We start from the raw sequence: 26,417 nt of genomic DNA on the forward strand, positions 1-26,417 counted from the left end.
GCCCTTGACACTCTCCACCGAGTGTGGCATCAAGGAGCCTTAGTAAAACTGAAATCAGTGGGTATCAGGGGGCAAACTCTCAGCTGGCTGGAGTCACACCTGGTACATAGGAAGATGGTTGTGGTTGCGGAGGGTCAGTCAATCAGCTCCAGGACATCTCTGCAGGAGTCCCTCAGGGTGGTGTCCCCGGCACATCAGTCTTCAGCTGCTTCATCATTGACCTCACCTCCATCATAAGGTCAGAGGTGGGGATGTTCGCCGATGGTTTCACAATGCTCAGCACCATTCGCAATTCTGCAGATACTGAAGCAGTCCATGTTCAAATACAACAAGATCTAGACAACATCCAGGCTTGGGCTGACAGGTGGCATTCATGCCACACAAATGCCAGGCAATGATCACCACCAATAAGGGACACTCTAATCACTGCCCCTTAACATTCAATGGTGTCACCATCACTGAATCCCCCACTGTCAACATCCTCAGGGTTACCATTGACCAGAAACTCAACTGGACTCACCATATAAACACAATGGCTACAAAAGCAGGTCAGAGCTTGGAATACTGCGGCGAATAACTTCCCTCCTGACTCCGCAAAGCCTATCTACCATCTACAAGGCACAAGTCAGGAGTGTGATGGAATACTCCCCACTTGCATGGATGGGCGCAGCTCCAACAATACTTAAGAAGCTTGACACCATCCAGGACAAAGCAGCTCATTTGGTTGGCACCCCATCTACAAACATTCAATCCCTCCACCATCAGTGCTCAGTAGCAGCAACGTGTGTACTATCTACAAGATGCACTGCAGCAATCCACCAAAGATCCTTAGACAGCATTTTCTAATTGCATGACCACTTCCATTCAGAAAGACAGGGGCAGCAGATACATGGGACCACCACCACTGTAAGTTCACCTCCAAGCCACTCACCATCCCGACTTGGAAATATATCGCCATTCCTTCACTGTCACCCAGTCAAAATCCTGGAATTCCCTCCTTAATGGCATTGGATTAACCCACAGCACATGAACTGCAGCTATTCAAGAAGGTGGCTCACCACCACCTTCTCAAGGGATGGGCAATAAATGCTGGCCAGATAGTGACGCCCATATCCCAGGAACGAATAAAAAATAATCTTCCTTTGTGGCAGGTATCACTCCAACCAGCAGAGGGTGCTCTTCCTGTTGGGACTAGAAAGTTGCTGGCCAATCATATGGGTAAGGAGTCCTGCCTTGGAGCCAATTTCTAGTAACTGAGGGAATCCAGGACCAGCCACCACAGATTCCAAGGTTCAATGTAAGAGATTTAGAACAAAGGACAGGAGAAAACCATTTACAAAAGGAATCATAGAATCAAAGAATAATGGATTCCCTATCGCGCAGAAGGAGGCCATTGAGGTTTGCCCTGGACATTTGGAGGTGTAGGAGATGAGAGGTGGTGGGGGAAGACAAGGTCACAGCCTCCAGATAAAATTGCTGCCTCTATTTCAATCATAAAGTCTGGCATTGGATTCCATAGCATCACAGTCATTTATGTAAAAGAGGTTCTTCATCTGTCTGTCCTAAATCTCTTACATTTAATCTGATATCAATGCCCCCTTGCTCTAGGCCCCAGCAACTGCCACTTATATTTATCCTGTCACATCACTTCATAATTTTGAGGGAGCATCATAACACAGCTGTATCTATGTGATTCAAACGTCTGTTATCCACAATCTCCTGGTTTTTATTCCAAGTGTCTTCAATGGGAGGGAAAGTCAAGCAGTGTGCAAAATGGGCTACCAATCCATTATTCCCTATTTATATTATCAGCAAAAGTCAAAATAACTCTCAATTAGTTCCTGAAAAAGCTATACTTTTTTTCCTTGTTCTCCTTTTACCCTTGTTTTCCCGCTTCAGGTACTTCTAGTGTGGCGAGAGCGTGGAGTGGTACCTTTGATGAGCTGTTAGGCAAACGCATTGAGAATTTTCTCAGCAACAATGTCAGAATGGATGCCCCAGGATTGGCTGAATATCCCGATTTCTTTGCTGTATGTTTGATAATGTTATCGGCAGGTAACAGTCATTTATAATATCATTAATAATTTGGGTTCAGTTTCATATTTCTAGAAATATTTAGAAGTTCTAACGTGGAAACAGCCCATCTTGACCTAGCTGGTTGGTGTCACAATTTACCCTTAACAAAAGCAACTAATTCTAGTCGTATTTACCCACCCTGTTCCCATGTTTTTTCAAACCTTTTCTCGCCATGCATCTATCCAATTTAATCTTCAATGTTGACATTATTCCTACCTCAACCACTAATCATGGAAGTAAATAGAACAACCTCAGAATTCTTGGGTGGCACAGTGGTAGTCTCACAGTTGGCTCACAATGCCCGGGAATCAGTTCCAGCCTTGGGTGACTGTCTGTGCCAAATTTGCACCTTCTCCCTCTGTCTGTGTGGGTTCCCTTCTGGTGCTCCAGTTTCCTCTCACAGTCATAAGAACATAAGAAATAGGAGCAGGAGGAGGCCATCTAGCCCTTCGAGCCTGCCCCGCCATTCAATAAGATCATGGCTGATCTGTCGTGGCTCAGTTCCACATTCCCGCCCTCTCCCCATAACCCTTAATCCCCTCTCTTATCAAAAACCCATCAACCCGCGTCTTAAAAATATTTAGCGAGGCAGCCTCCACCACTTCAACGGGCAGAGAATTCTAGAGATTCACCACCCTTTGAGTGAAGAAGTTCCTCCTCAACTCCGTTCTAAACCGCCCCCCCTTTATCTTGAGGCTGTGCCCCCTAGTCCTACTATCCTTTCTGAGCGGGAAGAGTCTCTCCACCTCTATCCTATCCATCCCATTCATCATCTTATACGTCTCAATGAGATCTCCCCTCATTCTTCTAAATTCTAACGAGTACAAGCCTAGTTTATTCAGCCTCTCCTCATAGCTCAACCCCCTCAACTCCGGTATCAGCCTAGTAAACCTCCTCTGCACTCCCTCCAAGGCCAAAATATCCTTGTGTAATTATGGCGCCCAAAACTGCACACAGTACTCCAGCTGCAGCCTCACCAATGCCCTATACAGCCGCAGCAAGACCTCCCTACTTTTATATTCAATCCCCCTCGCTATGAAGGCCAGCATCCCATTCGCCTTCCTGACCACCTGCTGCACCTGCAGTCTGGGTTTTTGCGACTCATGCACAAGGACCCCAAGGTCCCTCTGCACCGTCGCCTGCTGCAGTTTTTCGCCACGTAAGTAATAATCCTTCCTACCATTATTCCTACCAAAGTGGATCACCTCAGTCCATGCTAAATTGCCCCTTAGTGTCCAAAGATGTGTAGGTTAGATGGCTTAGCCATGTTAAATGTGCGGGATTACAGGGTTAGGACAGTGTGGGATAGGCCTGGGTACGATGTTCTTTTAGAGATTTGGTGCAGACTTGATGGGCCAAATGGCCTCCTTCAGCACTGTAGGGAGTCTATTGTTCTTTGGTTCTATGGTTCTTTTTGTAAATAGTTTTCTCCTGTTCTTTGTTCTAAATGTCTTAAATCGAACCTTGTATCTGTGGTGCCTGGTTCTGGATTCCCTCAGTTACTGTAAACAGTCTGCTTCAACCTATCCTTTAACTTTGATAAGCACCAGTGAGGTACCTTCTTGAATTCTGTCTATCTTATATTTGTTACCTCCTAATGAATTCTGTGAGGTTTGCCATACTGGCTCCTTGTAACCTTTATTTAGATACATGACAGTTTAATATCAATTAAACCCTAAATCTTTCCTTTGCACAGATGTTAGGCTGATTGATTTGAATTCAGATTAATTGAGTAATTGCAATTCAAATGCTTAGTTAGCCAAGGAGTGTGTTGGGAAGATCTGAGGTTGTGAAAGGCGTTTTGTATATACAAGTCATATGAACATTGCTGATGGAAGCTCCATAAAGAATATCCATTTTCTTCCCAGAAAGTGTTGAAAATTTGGAACTTGCTGCCTCATGAAGTGGTTAAGATGAATAGGATAAACGTATTTAGAGGAAACTAGATAAATGCGAACATTGGATCACGGGAAATAGAAATGGGGTAGGCCATTCAGCCCCTCCAGTCTGCTCTACTATTAAACCTACTATCTCAATGCCATTTTTCTGCACTGTGTCCATTTCCCTTGGTATATTTAATATCTAGAAATCTATGCCTTGAACATACTCAGCGACAAAGCCCCCATAGCCCTTTAGGGTAGAGAATTCCAAAGCTCCACCACGCTCTGAATGAAGAAATTCCTCCTCACCTCAGTCCAAATTGGCCTACCTCTCACTCTGTGTCCCCAGGTTCTAGATATGCTAGACAGCGGAAATATCCTTCGTGCATCAACTCTGTCGAGTGCTGTAAGAATTTTGTAATCTTCAATACTTCTTCTGAAGTGTATGATTGAGAAAGGAATAGAAGGATATATTGATAGGGTGAGGTAAGGTGAGGTGGGCAATGGCATGTGTGGAACCTAAATACTGGCAGACGGAGGTTGGACCAAATAGCATTGATTCATCCCTGTAACAGTTTGGGTAATTTTATGTATCGAAGTGTCCTCATCAACAGATAATTGAAATGTTCATCCCACTCTCTCCTTTTTAGGTCTCCTGTCTTTTGGTGCAAAGGAGTCAACAACAGTGAATAAAATCTTTACAACCATTAATGGCCTTGTTCTTGTGTTTGTCATTATCGGAGGTTGCATCAAAGGAAACATTTATAACTGGCACATTCCGGCCGAGCTGCTGTTGAACATTACTGCAGAAACACGGTATGTATCAGCCTTCACCTGCTGGCCATTAGACATTGAAGGTTGTGGAATGAATGTTGGCCAAAGCAATGGGTCAACCTGTGAAGGTTAAAAAAACCCAATGCCTGGTGCTCTACTGACAAGCTCTTATCCTATTCCCTGTCACCTTCAATTAATCTTTGCCATTGCTTGAAAAACATTTCATAAAGTTTAAAGCTGATTTATTATTGTCACAAGTAAGCTTACATTAACACTGCAATGAAGTTACTGTGAAAATTCCCTAGTCACCACACTCCAGCGCCTATTTGGATACACTGAGGAAGAATTTAGCATGGTCGATGCTCCTAACCAGCACGTCTTTTAAACTGTGGGAGGAAACCAGAGCACCTGGAGGAAACCCACGCAGACACGGGGAGAACATGCAGATTCCAAGCTGGGAATTGAACCCGGGTCCCTGGCACTGCGAGGCAGCAATGCTCACCACTGTGCCCCTGTGCTGCCTCAGTTAGTATTTTCACAAATGTTAGCAAAAATTAACATAAGCTAAATAGTTAATAGGGAAAATTGTATTGGGCTACAGGGTTTGAGTTGGGGAAGGCGCATAACTGGATTGGTCTTTGAAAGAGCTAACATAGTCTCAATGGGCCAAATGGCTCCTTCTGTGTTGCATTATGCTATGATTCTATAACAATAGAAACATAGAAAATCGGAGCAGGAGTAGGCCATTTGACTCATCGAACATTCCAACATTCGACATGATCATGGCTGAACCTCTATCTCTGTGCCATGCTCCAGTGTTCTCCCCATCTCCCTCGACACGTTTAGATTATATGGGCGGGATTCTCTGATTTTGTTCATCCCTACCCTGCTGCCAGCGAGCATGGAAAATTTGGCACTTAGCCAAAGTTCCAGTCACCGCAGCAGCACCAGAAAATCACAGCCTCGGACGAGATCGGAATCTCCAATGTAGAAATCCCTCTATTTCCTTCTTAAATATATTCAGTGAGTTGGTCCCCACGGCCTTCTATGGTAGAGAATGCTCAGAATCGATGTAAATTTCCTTGGTTAATTCAGTTACTTCCCACTGAAAGAGCGAACTCTCTGACTGGAGAATTATACCAACTCCAACTGCCAATGACGTCATGGAGAAAAAGATGCCCAAAGTGGTCGGGGACATGATCAGGCTCAATCATGATAGTACCCATAGCTGAATAGCATGCTAATGCCCTCTGTCTGAATTCGTGGGCAAAGAATAGCCATTTCTTGATGTATTGGAGGGCTTCTATCACCTGTGAGACTATACCACAGTATTGGTCACAGGAGGGGGAGAACATGGGTAAAGAAAGGATGCTTTGATGTATATTGTGTGCTGATATTTTGTTTTATATTCTTTAGAAATCTGTCCTCAACTGTAAATATAACCAGTGATTACGGAGAAGGAGGGTTCATGCCATTTGGTTTCAGTGGTACCCTGACTGGTGCTGCCACTTGTTTCTATGCCTTTGTAGGATTTGATTGCATTGCGACCACAGGTAGGTTCTTTTGAAGCTGAAGAATAAGCTCTGAATACTGACTATCTGTAGTAAAAGCAGGTTGTTGAATATGCTGTCTTGTTCAGTAAAAGGCGTGTCATATTCTTAACTTTAAACATGAACTGTGCTTGTATGGAATCCTTTGGAAGAACCTTTATTTTAAAGTTAAAGTTTATTTATTTATTAATTGCAAGTAGTCTTACATTAACACTGCAATGAAGTTACTGTGAAAATCCCCCAGTTACCACACTCCAGTGCCTGTTTGGGTACACTGAGGATGAATTTGGCATGGCTAATTCATCTAACCAGCACATCTTTGGATTGTGAGACGAAATCAGAGCACCCGGAGGACACCAGGAGAATGTGCAAACTCCACACAGACAGTAACCCAAGTCAGGAATTAAACCCGGGTCCCTGGCACTGTGAGGCAGCAGTGCTAAGCACTATGCCACACCATTTATTTATAGTCACAACAGTCATGAGGCCTGACTTCATGACCCTCCTGTAGTAATCCTGATATTTGTCCGCAGCTTTCTGAACTTATCTGAGCTACAACTTAAGAATGCAGTAGACCTCCTGAAGCTGGCACCCTGGGCGCTCTGCCTCAGCCAGCTCCTCATGTGACTGTGATGTACCCTCACCACAGTACACTCCAGACTGAGCCAACACGCTGTAGCCCACTGACGTGCCTGTATCTGCACCAGCGCTTGGTTTAGAGAGCAGATGTGGCTTGATGGTTCCTCCTCAGATGTCAAGGGAAGGGGTTTCTGGGGTCAGCTGTACATTGTAAGGCTGGTGCTTCCAAGGAAGAAACAGAACGTTAGTTAAGAACATCATGACTAAAGATGTCTGTGCGAGCTTGTCAGTTGCTTGCCAACATGGACACATACCTCACTGAGGCCCTGTGAGTGGCCTAGCAATGAGTTGGCTGGTCTGATTCAAGCCCACACCTGCCTTAGCCCCTGCCCGCCCAGGCAATGAAGGTCATGCCTCTGTGGCCATTGTCTCCAGAGTCAGGTAGAACAAGCCAGGAGTTTTTCAAATTTTCACTTCCTACCTTGTGAATGAAAATTTAGATTTTAGCCTCCATATTTAAGAAGGAATGTGTCTGCATGTGGGGGGCGCTACATTGAAGTTGCTCCATGGTGATTCCTTGGATGAAAGGGCTGCCCAGTATGAGAGGCTGAGGAAATTGGGTTTTTACTTTACAGGCTTTAGAATAATGAGAGGGAACCTCAGTAAAACATAGAAGAATCAAAGGGGATTCCAAGACAATGAGAGGTTGTTTCCTTCTCTGGCTGATCTAAACCATGGAGGGGGTTTGTGGGTAGGGGTGGAGGGAGGTGGGGTGTGGGTGCGCACAGTCTCTGGATAAGGAATCATAGAATCATAGAAACGTGACAGTGCAGAAGAAGGCCATGGGGCCCATTAAGATGCATCGATAATAATCCCAGCCCAAGCCATATCCCCAGAATCCCACACATTTACCTCACTAATCCCTCTAACCGACACATCCCAGGACACTAAAGGACAATTTATCATGGGCAATCAACCTAACCTTCACATCTTTGGAGTGTGGGAGGAAACCGGAGCACCCAGAGGAAACCCACGCAGACACGAGGAAAATGTGCAAACTCCACACAGACGTGACTGAACTGAGGATTAAACCCAGGTCCCTGGAGCTGTGAGGCAGCAGCGCTAGCCACTGTGCCATCGTGCCACCAAAGTAGAAAATCCTTCACTGAGAGGGATGTAGATCTGTAGAATTGTCTAACCCAGAGGATTGTGGAAGCCCCATTATTGAATATACTTCTGGCTCAGGTGGACAGATGTTTAGTCTGTCTCAGGGAACTAAATGAATGGGTGCAATGTGGAGTTGAGCTGTGATCATATTGAATGGTGGAGCTTGCTTGAAGGATCAGTCCAGCAGATACTCCCCAGCCAGATTCTAGTCTTCTCACTAAAATTCAATATTTGATCTTGAATCCAGCCCCATGAAGTGTAATTGCGATTGGAAATTCAGTGGAATATGGGAGCAGAAGGTGGATTTTATCCATTTTAAATGCACATGCAATGAAACCATCTCACTGACCACACTGAAATAATTCTTTAAATTATTAATGGTAGACTCAGCTTTCACTATCGACGTTACATCATTTTTAAAGCTGTTATTTTGCTCTGATGGCCACATTAGAAAATAAAGTGAAATGATCATGGTTGTGCTCCATGGTAATTATTTGTGAGCACCGTTTAGTGTGTTTGTAATAAAAGCAAATTCCTGTGGATGCTGGAATCTGAAATTAAACGAGAAAATGCTGGAAAATCTCACCAGGTCTGGCAGCATCTGTAAGGAGAGAGAAGAGCTAACGTTTTGAGTCCAGGCGACCCTTTGTTAAAGCTAAAAGGCAGAGAAAGTGGGAGATGTTTATACTGCAGGGTAAGGGAATGAAAGATGAATGAAAGGCTCGGTACTTTACAGCTTTCCAGTCTCAACATTGAATTCAACAACTTTAGATGATTTGCTCTACCCCACCTCGGCCCCTTTGTTTTCATTCGATTTTATTTAATTTTTTACTGTTCTTTACCTTTTATTCCTTTATTGTCTTCCTTCATTTTTCTTCCCCCCTCCACTCTTTCCCCCTACTGTATCCCCCTCCCCTTCCCTTTCCTCCCCCTTTGCTTCTCCTTTTCTAAATCTTACCTCTTTCTCTCCCAGCTCCTCTGCTGTTTGGCCATTCACACCCTTTATCCTCTCTGTGGACAGCCATTAGCAGTCTTTTCCCCTGGTTTCTGTAGCTATGACTCATCTTTCATTCCCTCCTCCTGCAGTGTAAATATCTCCCACTTTCTATGCCTTTTATCTGTGACAAAGGGCCATCTGGACTCGAAACGTCAGCTCTTTTCTCTCCTTACAGAACTCCCAGCCACCTGATGAAGGGACAGGCTGTCCCGAAAGCTTGAGGCTTTTGCTACAAATAAACCTGTTTGGACTTTAAACTGGTGTTGTGGGATTTCTTTCTGTTTTACCCCAGTCCAACGCCGGCATCTCTACATCATTACAGATGCTGCCAAAACTGTTGAGATTTTTCAGCATTTTCTCTTTTGGTTAGTGTGTTTGTAATCTCAGACTGTAGATCTACATTTTGTTTGATAAGCTTGGGCTGGGGGAGAGTGTGGGGAGTGGGGAGAGGATGGGGGTCACAGTGCAGTCTATTGATTCTTCACCTGTTAATAGAAATGATTGGGGAAAAAGGTGTTGAAAAGAACTGGAAAGAATCTCATGCGATTTTCCTCTGATGTAATCTGATTCTTTGTCTCAATTATTTCCCCAGGTGAGGAGGTGCGAAATCCCCAGAAGTCCATCCCAATTGGGATTATTACCTCTCTTCTCATTTGTTTTTTGGCCTACTTTGGGGTTTCTGCTGCGCTTACACTTCTGATGCCTTACTACCTCCTCGATATTAAAAGCCCACTTCCTCGGGCCTTTGAATATGTTGAGTGGAGTGTTGCTAAATACTTCGTAGCTGTGGGCTCTCTGTGTGCCCTTTCAACAAGGTATTATATGAAGAGAATGCAAGCGACTTCACAATCCAACATCACTGTCAATTTGAACCATTACTTTTATACACAGCAAGTCCATTGCTCCTTCAAGTGCATTAACAGTCTATGTTGTTTCTTGCAATTCATATTCAAGAAATGCATTTATTACTTTACTTTATATACTACACATTTTGCTATGACAAAACTAGACAGACCCATATTATCCTCTTCACATAAAGTTACATGGTGGCACATTGCCTCACAGTTCCAGGGACATGAGTTCAATTCCGGCCTTGGCTGACTGTGTGGAGTTTGTACGTTCGCCCTGTGTCTGTATGGGTTCCCTCCGGCTGCCCCGGTTTTCTCCCACAGTCCAAAGATTCGCAGGTTAGGTGAATGGACCATACTAAATTGCGCCTTAGTGACCCAATATGAATAGGTTAGTTGGATTAGCCATGGTAGATTTGTGGGGTTACGTGGACAGGGCAGGGGAGAGGACCTGCTCTGTCAGGGAGTCAGTGCAGATTTGATGGGCTAAGTCGCCTGTTCTGCATTGAAGGAAAGCATGGGAAAAAGTGTGCAGAATGGAAACTACTATAAGTCTGTCCTTTCAGTTAACTTCCTCAGAGCTGCTTTATTAGTATTTTAAAACTTAGTTCTCCATATTTATAAACTGCCACTGTAGAAATATTACAAGATGAAGGGGAAATGTGTTATGAGCTGCTTGTTAATTTTACAATTGTACTTTTAGCACAGTAGCAGTTTATTCGTTCTTCAACATGGGCATCCTTTTGGGATCTGTTGCCCCTGAATGGATTCAGGGGACCTCTATGTATTAAATCAAAGTTTTTACATCAAATCGTTATTGGAAATCAAGTAAATTTGCAGTTCACATTTTATGCACGCACAGGGAAGTAGTGGGCCTGTTCGAGGCCCCTTATTCATGGAATAGATACCAGGTTAAAGTCCAACAGGTTTATTTGGAATCATGAGCTTTTGGAGTGCTGTGACTTCATCAAGAGAGTCCGAAAGCTCGAGATTCCAAATAAACCTGTCAGACTTTAACCTGGTGTTGTGAGACTTCCTACTGTGTGCCCAACCCAGTCCAAAACCATATCTCCACCTCATGGAATAAACACTATATTCAACAGTTTCCTATGCAGGTATAACTCCATTCATCTGTCAATAACTTCCAACATGTACTTAACCACTTGACTGGCAAGAAATTTGATGAATGTTTCATATCTGTCTCTCATTTTGCTTTTGGTTTGCATTTTTTTTTTAATTCTGATTTATTTCTCCACAGCCTGCTGGGCTCCATGTTCCCGTTACCCCGCATTCTGTTTGCAATGGCGAGAGATGGGTTACTGTTTGACGTTCTAGCAAAATTGAGTAAGCGTCAGTCTCCAGTTGTGGCCATAACAATTTCAGGAAGTGTTTCTGGTGAGAGGCATCATTTTCTAATCTTAAACAGGCCGAATATTTCCAAGTGTTATTTTGGTTCAAAGTCTAATTGAATATCTCTCGGTGTTTAATAACATATTTCAATCCATCAGTTCTTTAACAATTTAAATAGAACATAGAACATAGAACAATTCAGCGCAGAACAGGCCCTTCGGCCCACGATGTTGCGCCGACCAGTTACAAAAACAATGACCCACTAGCCTATACCAATCCCTTTTCGTCCATAAACCTATCCATAGATCTCTTAAACGCCCCCAAACTAGGCGCATTTACAACTGCAGCAGGCAGGGCATTCCAGTCCCTCACCACCCGCTGGGTAAAGAACCTACCCCTGACATCCGTCCTGTAGCTACCCCCCCTTAATTTAAAGCCATGCCCCCTTGTGCTAGCTTTCTCCATCCGAGGAAAAAGGCTATCACTATCCACCCTATCTAAACCTCTAATCATCTTATATGTTTCAATAATATCCCCTCTTAGCCGCCTTCTTTCCAACGAAAACAACCCTAAATCCCTCAGTCTCTCCTCATAGGACCTCCCCACCATACCAGGCAACATCCTAGTAAACCTCCTCTGCACCCTCTCCAAAGCCTCCACATCCTTCTTGTAATGTGGGGACCAGAACTGCACACAGTACTCCAAGTGCGGCCGCAACAGAGTAGTGTACAGTTGCAACATGACGCTGCGACTCCTAAATTCAATCCCCCTACCAATAAACGCCAAGACACCGTACGCCTTCTTAACAACCTTATCTACTTGATTTCCAACTTTCAGGGATCTATGTACACATACACCTAGATCCCTCTGTTCATCCACACTATTCAAAGTCCTCCCGTTAGCCCTATACTCGACACATCTGTTGCTCCTACCAAAGTGAATTACCTCACACTTCTCCGCATTAAATTCCATCCGCCACCTCTCGGCCCAGCTCTGCAACCTATCAAAGTCTCCCTGCAGACTATGATACCCTTCCTCACAATCTACCACACCTCCGACTTTGGTGTCATCAGCAAATTTACTAATCCACCCAACTATACCCTCATCCAGATCATTAATAAAGATTACAAACAACAGTGGCCCCAAAACAGATCCCTGAGGCACACCGCTCGTAACCGATGTACTCGTAACCGATGTACGATTAACTCGTAATGTACATGAAAGAGAATATTTCCAATGTTGCACTTCCAGCATTGTGCAGTGAAATCTTGGGGCAACATTTTTGGGCCCCGATGTGGTGGGAATGGAGGCAGATGTGGTCCAAGGATATGGGTGTCAGTTGGTCTGCTGGTTTGCCGACCCCATTGCCTGCACCCGCCACTTGGCTGAGTGGGTGGGCAGCCGATTAGGCTGGTTAAAAAAACTTGTCAACTCAAAGTAAAGAAGGCTAACCAGTGTTTCTCAGTTGGCCTCCAGTATCCCATGTTGTGGGAGGTAGGGTGGTGTGGGGGGACATTTAAGTGTCCTGATGTAAGCAATGGCCAGCAGCCAGGAGTGGGAAATGTTCCAGGCAGGCTAAGAGGCCCTTCCTGCTTGTGTGAGTGCCCATGTTGTAGACTGGCAGCTCCTTTGTAGGCTCCCCTCCACAGCAATGGCGTCCTCTTTTCAGGAACCAGGGGGAAAAATTTAAGGCCCCACCTCGGTCAGGAATGGAGGCGGACAAGACCCGAAAATATCAAACTGTCAGGCATGCTGGTCTCCCGATCTTGTTCCTCGCATCAACGTTTCAACCACAAGGTTGGGAGCTGATTAGGCTCAGTAAGAGCTTCGTTAAAAGTACATTTACGAGGCTGGCTAGAATTTCCTAATTAGTCTCCAGTTTCTGACATAATGGGGGAACAGAGAGCAGCAGATCCGTTGCTGGAGGCAGGCATCCAGTGGCAGGGCTGGGAAACAGGCAAAAGAGAAAATGCTGGAAAATCCCAGCAGCTCTGGCAGCATTTGTAAGGAGAAAAGAACTGACGTTTCGAATCCAGATGACCCTTTGTCAAAGTTCAACATTGTCTTTTGGTTTCAGATTTTAGCATTTGCAGTCATTTCCTTTTATCCTGGGAAACTGTTCCCCAGGTCACCTTGTACCCTTTACCACCCGCCCCCATCCCCAATTCTCCCTAACAGTGTTGACCTGACTGATATTTGTGCTTTATAAATAAATGTTTATAATTAGCAGAGATGGTACCTTCTTGGAAGGAACTTCTCAGTTACTTCTCCTTTACAGCAGCCCCCTGAAGCTGGAAGGTTTCTGAGTGGCCTTCCAGCTTCAAAAGGCCTCCTTTAATTGGACAGGAAATCTACCTCCCTGCCAATTAGGGGAGAGCCTCTGTCCAAATCCCAATGAGGACCTGTTTCTCCCCTGGGGAGGGGTTGGGGTGGTGGGGTGCAGGATAGGGAAAATTTTGATTTGATTTGATTTATCATTGTCACATGTGTTAACATACAGTGAAAGGTATTGTTTCTTGTGCACGATACAAAGCATGCAGTTCATAGAGAAGGAAAGGAGAGAGTGCAGAATGTAGTGTTACGGACATAGCTAGGGTGTAAAGATCAACTTAATTCAGGATAAGTCCATTCAAAAGTCTGTTATTACATGACCTCAGACTTTGTAGGGAGTGTGTGGGATCCTTAATTATGCTGGCTGCTTTTCCGAGGCAGCGGGAAGTGTAGGTAGAATCAAAAAATGAAACAGTCCTGACTTCTTTTCAACACTTTTACAGCATAACCACTGCCCCCGTTTTTTTTTAACATTGGTTTTTTTCTCTTGTTTCTTTCTTAATCCTTTTTCATTTTTGGTCGGATGGTTAATATCTTGCCATGGACCTTCTCTTTGTTTCTTCTTCTCCCCCTCCCCACCCCACCCCTTTCATTTACTCAAAGATTGCCACATTTCCAACTTTCCTCAGTTCTGATGAAAGGTTGCTCACACTGTTTCTTTCTCCATAGATGCTGATGAACCTTTTGCTCACTTTTCTCTGCTTTTATTTTTGAATTCTGTCCCTTGGCCCACACTCTGTGACCCCGCACCCCCAGTCTTACTGTGGGGAAAGTCTTGTCCTCTATGTCACATCACTACAGTCTCTGGAGAAAGTCCCAGACAGGAGCTGTCAAAAAAAAAGATTCATATTCTTTCCATGATGATGCTGACTGGTTTTGGCCTCTGCCTCCATGGAAATTCCCAATTCTCCAGTACCTCATTCAAGTTGTCATTATTCAAATGTGAATTTATTCAGCAAGTGTTTTTAATGTTCAATGTGGGTAGTGATGGTCATCACAGAAAAGCTTAATGCTGTCTTCTCCCTATATATGTACATTTTGTAGGTAGGAACACAGGACGATACTGAAGAAGTAAGGGTGCAGGGTGGGGGGGTTCTAACTATTTTAACATTTCTCAGGCTCATTTCAGTGGAGAAAGGGAAACAATCTCAGAGATCTGAAAAGTAGGCAATTGATAGTGGTTGCAAGGAAGTCTTTGATGAAATAGTCACATATGGACAATGAATAGAATAGATTTTATGGGCCGAATAGCCACCTTGCTCCAGACTACCTTATATTTGTATATATTGAAGAGATTTAAGAGTTCACAGAGAAAGAGGGAGAGAATTATCCTCCATACAATCAAAAAATGTTATTTTAACAAAGTCCAAAGATGTGCAGGTTAGATGCATTGGCCAAGCTAAATTGGCCCTTAGTGTTTCAGGAAGTGTAGGTTACAGGGATTAGTGGGGTAATTATGTGGGGTTACAGGGATAAGGCTGAGGTGGAATTGTTGTTGGTGCAGGCTTGATAGGTCAAATGGCCTCCTTCTGCACAAGACGGTTCTATGAAACCAAGTGAAATAGAAATGATTTTTCAATTATTGCTCGCTTTTCTTTTTTAGCGGTAATGGCATGCCTTTTTGACTTGAAGACATTGGTTGACATGATGTCCATCGGAACACTTCTGGCCTATACATTGGTGGCAATATGTATCATTATTTTGAGGTAAAAGTACTGTAACTGAGGTAACTGAGAGATCAATCTATATATTGTATGGACAGAGATTTCATTCATCAATAAAAAACATTCTGTTTATTCAATAGGTATCGGCCAAAATTGAGTAATAATGTTGACATGGAGCTGAATGAAGAGAAGCAAAGTCAACTGACTGCAGAGGTCCCAAAGAAAGGTTTCAGAGTTAGCTTGTTGGTCATTCCCCTTCAATTCCCCACACAGCAATCATCAAATATTGTTACATGTTGTGTCGGACTAATAGGTGAGCACTCAAAAAGTTTTTGAAAGTATAAGGGTCACTTCAGATTCAGTAGACATGATAAATTGTGCTGTATTACTTGGGCCATGCTGCAGTGAGATAGAAGTGCTTGCATATCACCACTGATTCTCCCGGCAGCTCCAAGGGAAGTTTGAGATGGAAGTTGAAAGGCTGCTTTGGTCGTCATACCTGGTTGTAAGCAGCAGGGTAACTGTTGCAGTGCCCTGCTCACTTCTCAGCTGGGATGATGACTGGACTCCACTTTGGATGGATGATTTTCACCCAGAGGCTGGTGAATGTATGGAATTCACTTCCACAGAAAGTAGCTGAGGCCAAAATGTTGTGTGATTTCAAGAAGAAATCAGATATAGCTTTTGGAGTGAAAGGGATCAAGAGATATGAGGAGAAGGGGGGATCAGGATATTGAATTTGATGATCGGCCATGATCAAAATGAATGGTGGAGCAGATTCAAAGGGCTGGATGGCCTACTCCTGCTTCTATTTACTATGTTTCTAATCCCACCCTGCGTACTCACTCACCAGTTACAATGCCTTAGATGTCCTATCAGCATCTGAAAACCCTGATTATCATTTATACATCAGGGTGTTGCCTGAGTCTACCAGGTGCCAAGTCCGACATCATCACCATTAACATTGCGGACTGACGAGAGTAGCGCAGGAAAGAGACACGTGGTGGGACTTTACGGCCTAGCTCGACCCGAGACTGGAAAATCCTGCCCGAGCCCAACAGACATTTCCATTGTCTGCCCCTCGCCCGCTCTGATTCCATGGTGGGTGGGGTGGCAGAATTCCGGCAATGGCCTTTTTAGCTGCTCATCCACTCTGTTTCTTGCAAAGTTCAGATATTTAAATAAAATTGTGTACTTCTTAAACAGTATTGCAATGAAGGGATTAACTTCTGCTGTGCACTATTTCTAGCACACAGTTACTATGTTCGCAATAAATCCCTACTGCATGAATTACAGTTAATGCATTCAACTAAGTGCACAGGGGGAATTAAACACTTAGAAAGCTATCTCTAAATCATTGTTCACCATGACGAAGATTTTATACTGACTTTTAACTTCTCTCTTGTTCAGTTATCCTATGTTGCATTCTAAGTGGCATGGCCAAATTCCAGCTGGAATCTATCATGGCAGCACAGACTGGGAGCATTGGCTGTTTGGTGCCTGTCCTATTGCTATCAACATTTACAGTGTTTATCATTTGGAGACAGCCTCAAAACCAGATGAAAGCTTCGTTTATGGTAACATGATAGTGGGGATAAATAAAATTACTGAGCGCTTAGTAGGAAAGTAACTCTTAATTAAACATTTTAATTATGCAGTAAATTATCTTTGGATTGTCCTTACCAGTTTTATTTTTAATAGACACCATTAAAACATTTTGAAGAATGGTGACATTTCAAATAAATAAGAATTTACCAGAATGTACAATTTTCTTATTTCTTTCTTGGGAAGTGGACATTATTGCCAAGGCCAGCATTTGTTGTCCATCCCAATGGCGATATATATCCAATTCTCAATGACTTGGAGGGAAAATCCAGGTGGCCGTGTTCCCAGGTATCTGCTGCTCTTGTCCTTTTAGATTGTGGTGGTCAGGGGTTTGGAAGGTGCTGTTCCTGCAGTGCATCTTGTAGATGGTAGACACAGCTGCCACTGTTCATCAGTGGTAGAGAGGTTGAATGTTTGTGGAAGCAGTAGCGATCAAACTGGATGGTGCCAACCTTCTTGAATGTTGTTGGAGCTGCACTCATCCAGGCAAGTGGAGAGTATTCCATTACACTCCTGACTTGTGCCTTGCACATGGTGGACAAGCTTTGCGGGTGGTGGGGTGGGGTGGGGTGGGGGCAGAGTCGGGAGGGGGATGGTTTGCCACAGGATTCCTAGCCTTTGACCTGCTTTAGTAGCCACAGTATTCATGTGGCTAGTCTAATTCCATTTCTGGCCAATGGTAACCCCCCAAGATGTTGATAATGGGGGATTCAGCAATTGTAATGCCATTGAATGCCAAGGGGCGATGGTTAGATCTTAATTTGTTGGAGAGGGTCATTGTCTGCTACTTGTGTGGCGCGAATGCAAGAGTTCCTCAGGGTGCACAATGTTCACGGCTCCTCAGATACTGAAGCAGTCCATTTCCAAATGCAGCAAGACCTGGACAATATTAAAGCTTGGGCTGATAAGTGGCAAGTAACATTCACAATGATTTTTTCCTATGATTCTTCTTTTCTCTACAATTCAAAACAAAACATTGTAAATGTTACTTGCCACTTATCAGCCCAACCTCCCACTTTGCACCCTCTGTGAATGTGAGTTCACCTCAAACTCTGCTGCCCATTCTTCAATTCAAATCAAGTCCTGCTCACCCCTCAGCCTTGCTGACCTACATTGGTCCTGGTCTGGCAATGGCTCAGTTACTGATATATTCAAGTTAGAGAGATTGATGAATTTTTGGATACTGAGAGAATGAAGGGATATGGGGATAATGCAGAAAAGTGTAGTTGAAGTAAAGTAACCCTGATCCTGTTGAATGGTGTAAGAGGCTCAGAAGGTGGAATGCCTTCTCCTGTTTCTATTTCTTAAGTTCTTATGTTCCCTTATTGAAATCCCTCCAAGCCTTTGCCCTTTCCTATCTCTGCAACCTTCTCCAGCCTTACAATCCCTTGAATTCTCTATGCTTTTCTAATTGTAGCTTCTTAAGTAATCCTCATTTTCAGTGCATTCCCATCAAGCCAACTAGTCCCCAAACTCTGAAACTGCTTTCCGAAATCTCTTCACTTGCCTCGTTTTCTGTTTTCCATTAAGACACTCCTTAAAATCTATCTCCAGGAGCAAAGTTTTCATCACCTACTGTAATATATCCTTTGTGCCTTGGCATCAAGTTATGTTTGGTAATGCTTTTCTGAAGTGCTTTGGAATGTTCGCTGCCTTAAAGGTGCTCCATGAATGCAACTTATTATTGTTGAGTGATTTGATAGCAGTTACAGATTATATTTAATTGGGTACTATGGTTAGAAGCTATCACAGAGAGAAAGGGATACTCTTCAATTATAGAACTAGCATAGAATCTACAGTGTAGAAAGAGACCATTTGGTCCATCGAGTCTCCCACCCAGATCCTATCCCCGTAACCTCATATATTTACCCTCCTAATTTCCCCTGATACTAAGGGGAAATTTAGCATGGCCAGTCAACCTAGCCTGCACATCTTTGGGCTGTGGATGGAAACCGGAGCACGCAAAGGAAACACACGCAGACACGGGGAGAATGTGCAGACTCTATATAGACTGTCACCCGAGGCCGGAATTGAACCCGGGTCCCTGGCGCTGTGAGGCAGCAGTGTTAACCACTGTGCCACTGTGCTGTTCTATGTTTGGTTGCACTAGTTTAGGTTATGTCACTCCTTGTTTTTTTTGTTATTCATGGACGCCCTAGGAATATGAAATTTATTTAGAAACGAGCTAAGTAACTGAGGAATACCATAAATGTCAGACAGATATCTATAACTTTTGTTTCGATGCTTGTAGCATTAACTAAAAATACAAATTTACCTTTATTTATGACCTTTAATAGAATGCTTTTGTCTTAATTTTAACACGTCAATCATGATTTGATTTGCACATTAAAAGATCTATGTTTCATCGCTATCAGGTGTAGTTAATCTATCCTGATTTGTACGTTTTGCTGTATTGAAGGTACCCTGCTTACCATTCTTGCCAACACTCAGTATCTTCGTAAACATTTACCTGATGATACAGTTGAATGCAAGCACCTGGATTCGACTCACTATTTGGATGGCAATTGGTAAGATCATTACAGCTTAAATATTTAATATCGCAATTTAGTGAATCTGCAATATTTCACAGCTTTTAATTCTGCAGCCACAGCTGGAGAAGAACAGTCATTGGTGCCCTGTAAATAGCTGTACTTTATCAACCCTGACCATTTCTATGTTGAAATTGCAGTTAGGGTCTTATATTAATCACAGTGTTTCAATCTTCATCTTACAGTTAGTCTCCCGTCTGCCCATCTCAGTAACTCCCAAGATGATGGTGGATGCAGCAGAGTAATTCCGGTTGTAAGTGACACAAGGTCATGAGGGCCATTGCTGTTTATCGCAGAATCATAGAATCCCTACAGTGCAGAAGGAAGCCATTCGGCCCAACAAGCCTGTACAATCCCACCCAAATCCTATCCTCATAACCCCACATATTTACCAGGCTAATCCCCCAACATTAAGAGACAACTTACCATGGGCAATTAACCTAACCCACACATCCCTGGAATGTGGGAGAAAACCGGAGCACTCGGAGGAAGCCCACGCAGACACGGGGAGAACGGGCAGACTCCACACAGAGAGTCATCCGAGGCTGGAATTGAACCTGGATCCCTGGCACTGTGAGGCAGCATCGCTAACCACTATGCCACCATACTACCCACGATGTTGGAAGGAGAGTGTTGAAGTCAGCTCTTTGACTGTTGACAGATTGCCCCTTCACTAAACACTGATTTATTAATATTGAAATGTAAACTTTTTATATTATTTGACAGGTTTACTGGTCTATTTTTGCTATGGCATTCAGCACAGTGTGGAAGGCCAGCATCACCAAGACTGCTCTGTCCCAAGTCCATTTGAAAATGCCAAGGCAGCTGAGGAAGTACCAACAACTAAGCGCTTTGAGGAACCAATGGCTTAACAAGGACAAGTCAGTGATGACTACTTCTCAACAAATTGAATATGATGGCAACACAATTCCTCTGCAAAAACAATAACAAATTCCGTTTAGATAGTGTCTCAAATGTAGTTAAACACCCATAAGGCTCTTCATAGAATTGTTGTTAAACAAAATTTGATTAAATGCCACTACCACAGAAATATTACACAAAAGCCTAAGGTAGGAAGGCCAATGTGAATCTACTGCACTATAAGAATTCTCAACAGTCATACAAAGGACACCTGAGGTATAAAAGAGGACTACTTTGCAAGAAGCCTTCAAATTTTGATTTATTTTTGTTAATCAGCAGGTTTGGTTTTCTCAAAAAGTCATTATGTGAGCAAAGAACCTTCAATGTTTTGTATTTAAAGTAAATTCTGGAAGAACTGTGAAGCAATCAGCTTTTTCATCAAATTAGAAAGACTTGCATATAATGATCGCAACTTTCCCAAGCTCAAGTGGCTCCTGTTGTAATGTAGGAAATTGCAGTAACTAATTTCTGTACAGCAAGCTCCCACAAACAACAATGTGCTGGTGAGCAGTGAATCTATTGTAATGATGTTGGTGAGGGATAATTATTGGCCAGAACATCCTTATTCTTTTTTGATCGAGTAAAAGCTGATATTACAAATCCTAACTTTTCTTGCACAAATTGTGGAGAAAACCTACTAAACAAATTCACAGGAGCCTGCTGATGAACTTTTAATGCAAAGAATAAAATATTTATTAAAACAAGAAACTATTACACCAGACAAAAAAGTTAGAAAGGTTTGAAGAAGATTCAAATTCCCACTATCCCTTTACCCCAGCAATATCATTACAGACTCATAAACCAGTGAAGAGTTACCATTAGCTTGACACAAAGAGTTCTCACTTGCAACTGAAACAGTGGCAAATGGTTTAATGCTGGTGAATTCTTGAGCCTTCTCACCCAACTTCAATCTCCACTCGAAACACTCAAAACTGCACTCTCGCTCCAGCTGTATAGTACTTTGGTTAGGCTGCATTTGGAATGTTGTGTGCAGTTCTGGTTGCCATATTACTAGAAGGACATGGATCCTTTGGAGAGGGTGCAGAGAAGGTTTACCAGGATGATGTTTGGTCTGAGGTTTTTAGGTATGCAGAGAGGTTGGATAAACTCAGATTGTTTTCACTGGAAAGATGAAGGCTGAGGGGTGACCTGATAGATGTCTACAAAATTATGACAGGCATAGATATGATGGATTAGTCAGAGGCTTTTTCCCAGGATGGGAAGGTCGACTGTAAGAGGGCACAGGTTCAACTTGAGAGGTGGAAAGTTTAGGGGTGCTATGCGGGGAAAGTTTTTCATACAGAGGTGGTGGGTGCCTGGAATGAACTGTCCGTGGAGGTAGTGGAAGCAGGCATATTAGCAACATTCAAGGTGTATCTTGATAGACAAATGAATGGAGGGGGAGGCAAACAGGGGCTAGTAACTGGGTAGGGGCAATAAGCAGTGGGCCTAAATAAGAATTTGGAATCAGTGCAGGCTTGGTGGGCCAAAGGGCCTGTTCCTGTGCTATATTGCTCTTTGTTCACTCTTTCTTCAACTGCAGAGCAAACATGGTGGCAAGTGTTTAGCACTTCAACCGAGCAGCAGTTCTGAAATGGGTAACTTCACACTTGTCCAGATTATACTGTATCTGCAATATATTTGCTCACTCATTCAACCGCTGGAATTTTACCACCTGCTCGCCACAGGGATCGGAACAGGCGAGAGGCAGACAGTGGGAAGGTCCGTTGACCTCGGGGAGGATTTTATGGTTTTGGGACAAATGAGGCCGTAAAATCCAGCACAATTTGTACAAATCATCTTTTTACTTCCTTCTCATCACTCATTATTCCACCTAGTTTTATGTCATCAGCAAACTTGGAAATATTTACATTTGATTCCCTCATCCAAATCGCTGATATATTTGGACTGTCATTTTAAATTCCATGCAGTGCAACATGGCACAAGGCAAAATGAAGATTGAGAAGCTAACTTATGAAAAAGAAAGTTTAAAATGTATTTATTTACCCCGTACAGTAGCAGTCAAAGTAGATTCAATGTTTAGATAATAATGTTGAAATTTTTCTCCTGTAAGATTTCACATTGTATCCTGTGTAAAAATTCTAGGTGCTATAAGATCATAAGACATAAGAGCAGAATTAGGCCACTCGGCCCATCGAGTCTGCTCCACCATTCAATCATGGCTGATATTTTTCTAATCCCCATTCTCCTGCCTTTTCCCCATAATCCATGATTCCTTTATTAATCAAGGACCTATCTATCTCTGCCTTAAAGACAATCAATGACCTGGCCTCCAGAGCTTTCTGTGACAAAGAGTTCCACAGATTCACCACTCTCTGGCTGAAGAAATTCCTCCTTATCTCTGTTTTAAAGGATTGTCCCTTTAGCCTGAGGCTGTGCCCTCTGGTTCTAGTTTTTTCCTACTAATGGAAATATCCTCTCCACGTCCACTCTAACCAGGCTTCGCAGTATCCTGTAAGTTTCAATAAGATCCCCCCTCATCCTTCTAAGCTCTAAAGAGCACAGACCCAGAATCCTTAACTGTTCCTCGTATGTCAAGCTCTTTGTTCCAGGGATCATTCTTGTGAAGCTCCTCTGGACCCTTTCCAAGGCCAGCACATCCTTCCATAGATATGGGGTCCAAAATTGCTCACAATACTCCAAATGGAGTCTGACCAGAGCCTTGTCCAGCCTCAGAAGTACATCACTGCTCTTGTATTCTAGCCCTCTTGACATGAACGCTAACATTGTATTTGCCTTCCTAACTACTGACTGAACCTGCACATTAACCTTAAGAGAATCTTGAATAAGAACTTTGTGTTCCTGATTTCCTAAGCATTTCCCCATTTTGAAAATAGTTGATGCCTCCATTCCTCCTTCCAAAGTGCATAACCTCACGCTTTTCCACCATCTGCATTCCATCTGCTGCTTCTTTGTCCACTCTCTTAACCTCCAAGTCCTTCTGCAACTCCCCTGCCACTTCCTCAATGCTACCTGTCTCTCTACATATCATCTGCAAACTTAGTAACAGTGCCTTTAGTTCCTTCTTCCAAATCGTTCATGTATATGGTGAAAAGTTGTGGTCCCAGCACCGACCCCTGAGTCACACCACTAGTCATCGATGCCATCCTGAAAAAGACCCCTCTATCCCTAGTCTCTGCCTTCTGCCAGTCAGCCAATCCTCTATCCATGCCAGGCTCTTACCATTAACACCATTGGCCCTTAGCTTATTTAACAGTCTCCGATGCGGCAACTTGTCAAAGGCCTTTTGGAAATCTAAATAAATCACGTCCACTGGTTCTCCTTTATCTAACTTCCTTGTTACCTCCTCAAAGAATTCTAACAGATTTGTTGGACATAACCCGCCCCTTGATGAAGCCGTGCTGACTCAGTCCTATTCTTTCACGCACTTCCAAGTACTCTGCGATCTCATCTTTAATAATGGACTCTAAAATCTTGCCAATGACTGAAGTCAGACTAGCCAGCCTATAATTTCCCATCTGCTGCCTCCCTCCTTTCTTAAACAGCGGTGTTACATTAACTACTTTCCAGTCCTCTGGTACCCTCTCTGCCTCCAGTGAATGCTGAAAGATTGCCACCAATGTCTCCACAATTTCCTCAATTGTCTTTTAGAGTCCTGGGGTGTATTCCATCCGGTCCAGCTGATTTATCCACCTTCAGACCTTTCAGTTTCCCCAGAACCTTCTCCTTTGTGCTGACAGGATTGTAAGCAATGGATATTTGTGTTTGTAAAATACAGAATCACAAGTACCTGCTCTCTACACCTCATGAACAGACTTTAGATTTTCTTCTGACAATGGATCAGATGAGGCGGTTTTTCTTTCACCGGTGACATTTCTGAAACTAGGGGTGGAAAATGGCGAGAATACCAGAGCAATTCACACTGGTCTGTTAGGTGCGTGCCTTACCGCAATTCTCCCATGCTTAGTCACTTTTTGGCAGAGTGGTGAGTTGAGTGCCAGTACTGGGAGAGGTGGGGCCTGAACACGCTCCACTCCTGCACAACTCCCCTTGCGTAGCCCCTTAACGTAAACCCCACTCAGCAACCCCCCCCCGCAACTCTGGCCCCATTCTTTTGGCATTGCTCTGGTACAATGGGCACTGCCGGTCTGCCCAGTGGACACTACCAGGTGGGTACCACCAGTGTTTCAGGTGGGCACTGCCCAGTCATGACCCTGGCCACCTGGGAGCATCATTGATCTCCAGGCCCTCCAGAATGGCCATCGTACATGTTCTTCTCCAGTGAAGACCAGTAGAGATTTGCTCCCATGTGATGTGGGAGGTGGGAACATTCCGAGAGGGGGTAGGATCACGTGCTGAACTTGCCAATGAGATTGAAATCCAATCAATCTCATGCTAATCAGCTCTTGCCCTTTCTGGGCATAATCAAATTTGTGCCAATAGAAAGGGGCTGAGACAATTGCAAACTGTTTGGCATTGGGAGTGGAATTAATATTCCAGGATCGGCGCAATTTGCACCAAATGCATTGGGGTCGGAAAATCACCCCCAAGATTCTTACACAGTGTTCAGGTGGAGTGTTCGGATAGAGTATTGTCGTTTCACTACTGGGTTCTGAATCCAGCCCTGACTCTGAAGCGGAAAAGACCTCAATGAAATGAACTTGGGCACTCTTGACTGTAATGTATATTTACACAAGAGTGCAAAACATCAAAACAGCCTTTGGTACTAATTGGCATGAATGAATGTCAGTGAATGAATGATCGTGAATGAAGGTCAGTGAATGAATGCTAGTGACTAAAAGTTAGTGACTGGATGTTAGGGAATGAATGTTAGAGAATAAATGTTAGTGACTGAATGTCAGTGACTGAATGTCAGTGAAAAATGTCAGTGAATGAATGTCAGTGAATGAATGTTCGTGACTGAAAGTTAGTGAATGAATGGCAGTGAATGAATGTTAGTGAATGAATATTAGTGAATGAATGTATGTGAATGAATGTCAGTGAATGAATGTTAGTGAATGAATGTCAGTGACTGAATGTCAGTGAATGAATGTTAGTGAATGAATATTAGTGAATGAATGTCAGTGAATGAATGTCAGTGACTGAATGTTAATGAATGAATATCAGTGAATGAATGTTAGTGAATGAATATATGTGAATGAATGTCAGTGAATGAATGTTAGTGAATGAATGTATGTAAATGAATGTCAGTGAATGAATGTTAGTGAATGAATGTCAGTGAATGAATGTCAGTGAATGAATATTAATGAATGAATGTCATTTGTGGGATTTTTTTATGACCTGCATTGTGAGGAGGAAGATTGATTGACAAGTCAAAGTCAGATGGTTCCTCCCAGAAGAATCCAAGGATTCATTTTCAGTTTTGGTTTAGAGTCAGAAACTGTCCTGGTTGTTAAGTGGCAGGCAGATTTTCTCTCTCTCTCCCTGGGTTGTAAATGTTGCTGTGTAGCTGGAATCAGGTCTCTTGGCCTCCCCGGAGTGAAAATACTTCTGTTGGTGGTTTGCCAATTTGTACTCTCTCTCTATCTCAATGGACTTCTTGGGAAGCTGTTCTGACTTCAAGATTGTATGTGTATGTATCAAGAGAACTGCAGCATCCAACCGAAGGACAAAGTCCCAGCATCACGTGAGCATTTGTATTTTCTGTGTTAAACCTGTGGCAAAGATTTTGTTTATGGGACCTGTTTGATTGAAACATTTCAAAGAGTTGTTAAGGTTTTTACAATATCATGGTTGTTTTGTTCATTGTTTGTAATAGGTAAATGTTATTGCTATATGATAACTGTGTTCTAAATAAACTTTGTTTGATAAAAGCTCCCTAGTGGGTCAGTTGAATCGTACCTGAAGTGAAACATCTCATGCTCACCCTAGCCAAATTCAAACTGCAAAACTTCTGATCTGGGACAACTGTATAACATACTCTGGAGCTTCTGATCTGAATTATAACAGAATGCTTATTAAACTGTAATACTAATCTGATTTGTAGAGCAGAATTTTACTGGCACGTCTGCCCGAGGTTCATACAATCCTATCCGAGATCAACGGAGAATGCCATTGAGCCTCACCCATCATCAGAATTGGGGCGGGTACATCGGTGAAATTCCGGCCTTAGTATCAGGGGGA

General features: G+C 43.2%; 1 protein-coding gene across 3 annotated transcripts in view; it reads left to right on the forward strand.

Annotated features, from left to right (window-relative positions):
• LOC145351733 (cationic amino acid transporter 2-like) overlaps nt 1-26,018 on the forward strand; it is a 39,965-nt gene extending 13,947 nt beyond the window's left edge. For all 3 annotated transcript variants that reach the window (XM_080201324.1, XM_080201326.1, XM_080201325.1), the window contains 10 exons: nt 1,900-2,055; nt 4,607-4,772; nt 6,147-6,283; nt 9,616-9,838; nt 11,130-11,266; nt 15,156-15,258; nt 15,357-15,529; nt 16,627-16,793; nt 19,241-19,349; nt 20,097-26,018. In XM_080201324.1, the coding sequence (XP_080057450.1) occupies nt 1,900-2,055; nt 4,607-4,772; nt 6,147-6,283; nt 9,616-9,838; nt 11,130-11,266; nt 15,156-15,258; nt 15,357-15,529; nt 16,627-16,793; nt 19,241-19,349; nt 20,097-20,242 (1,517 nt within the window). In that variant the 3' untranslated portion in view covers nt 20,243-26,018. The remainder of the gene's footprint in view (nt 1-1,899; nt 2,056-4,606; nt 4,773-6,146; nt 6,284-9,615; nt 9,839-11,129; nt 11,267-15,155; nt 15,259-15,356; nt 15,530-16,626; nt 16,794-19,240; nt 19,350-20,096) is intronic.
• Nucleotides 26,019-26,417: the final 399 nt, after the last annotated feature.

Source organism: Carcharhinus amblyrhynchos, chromosome 13 (genome assembly GCF_965287045.1).
Source record: "Carcharhinus amblyrhynchos chromosome 13, sCarAmb.v2.hapA, whole genome shotgun sequence".
NCBI lineage: Eukaryota > Metazoa > Chordata > Chondrichthyes > Carcharhiniformes > Carcharhinidae > Carcharhinus > Carcharhinus amblyrhynchos.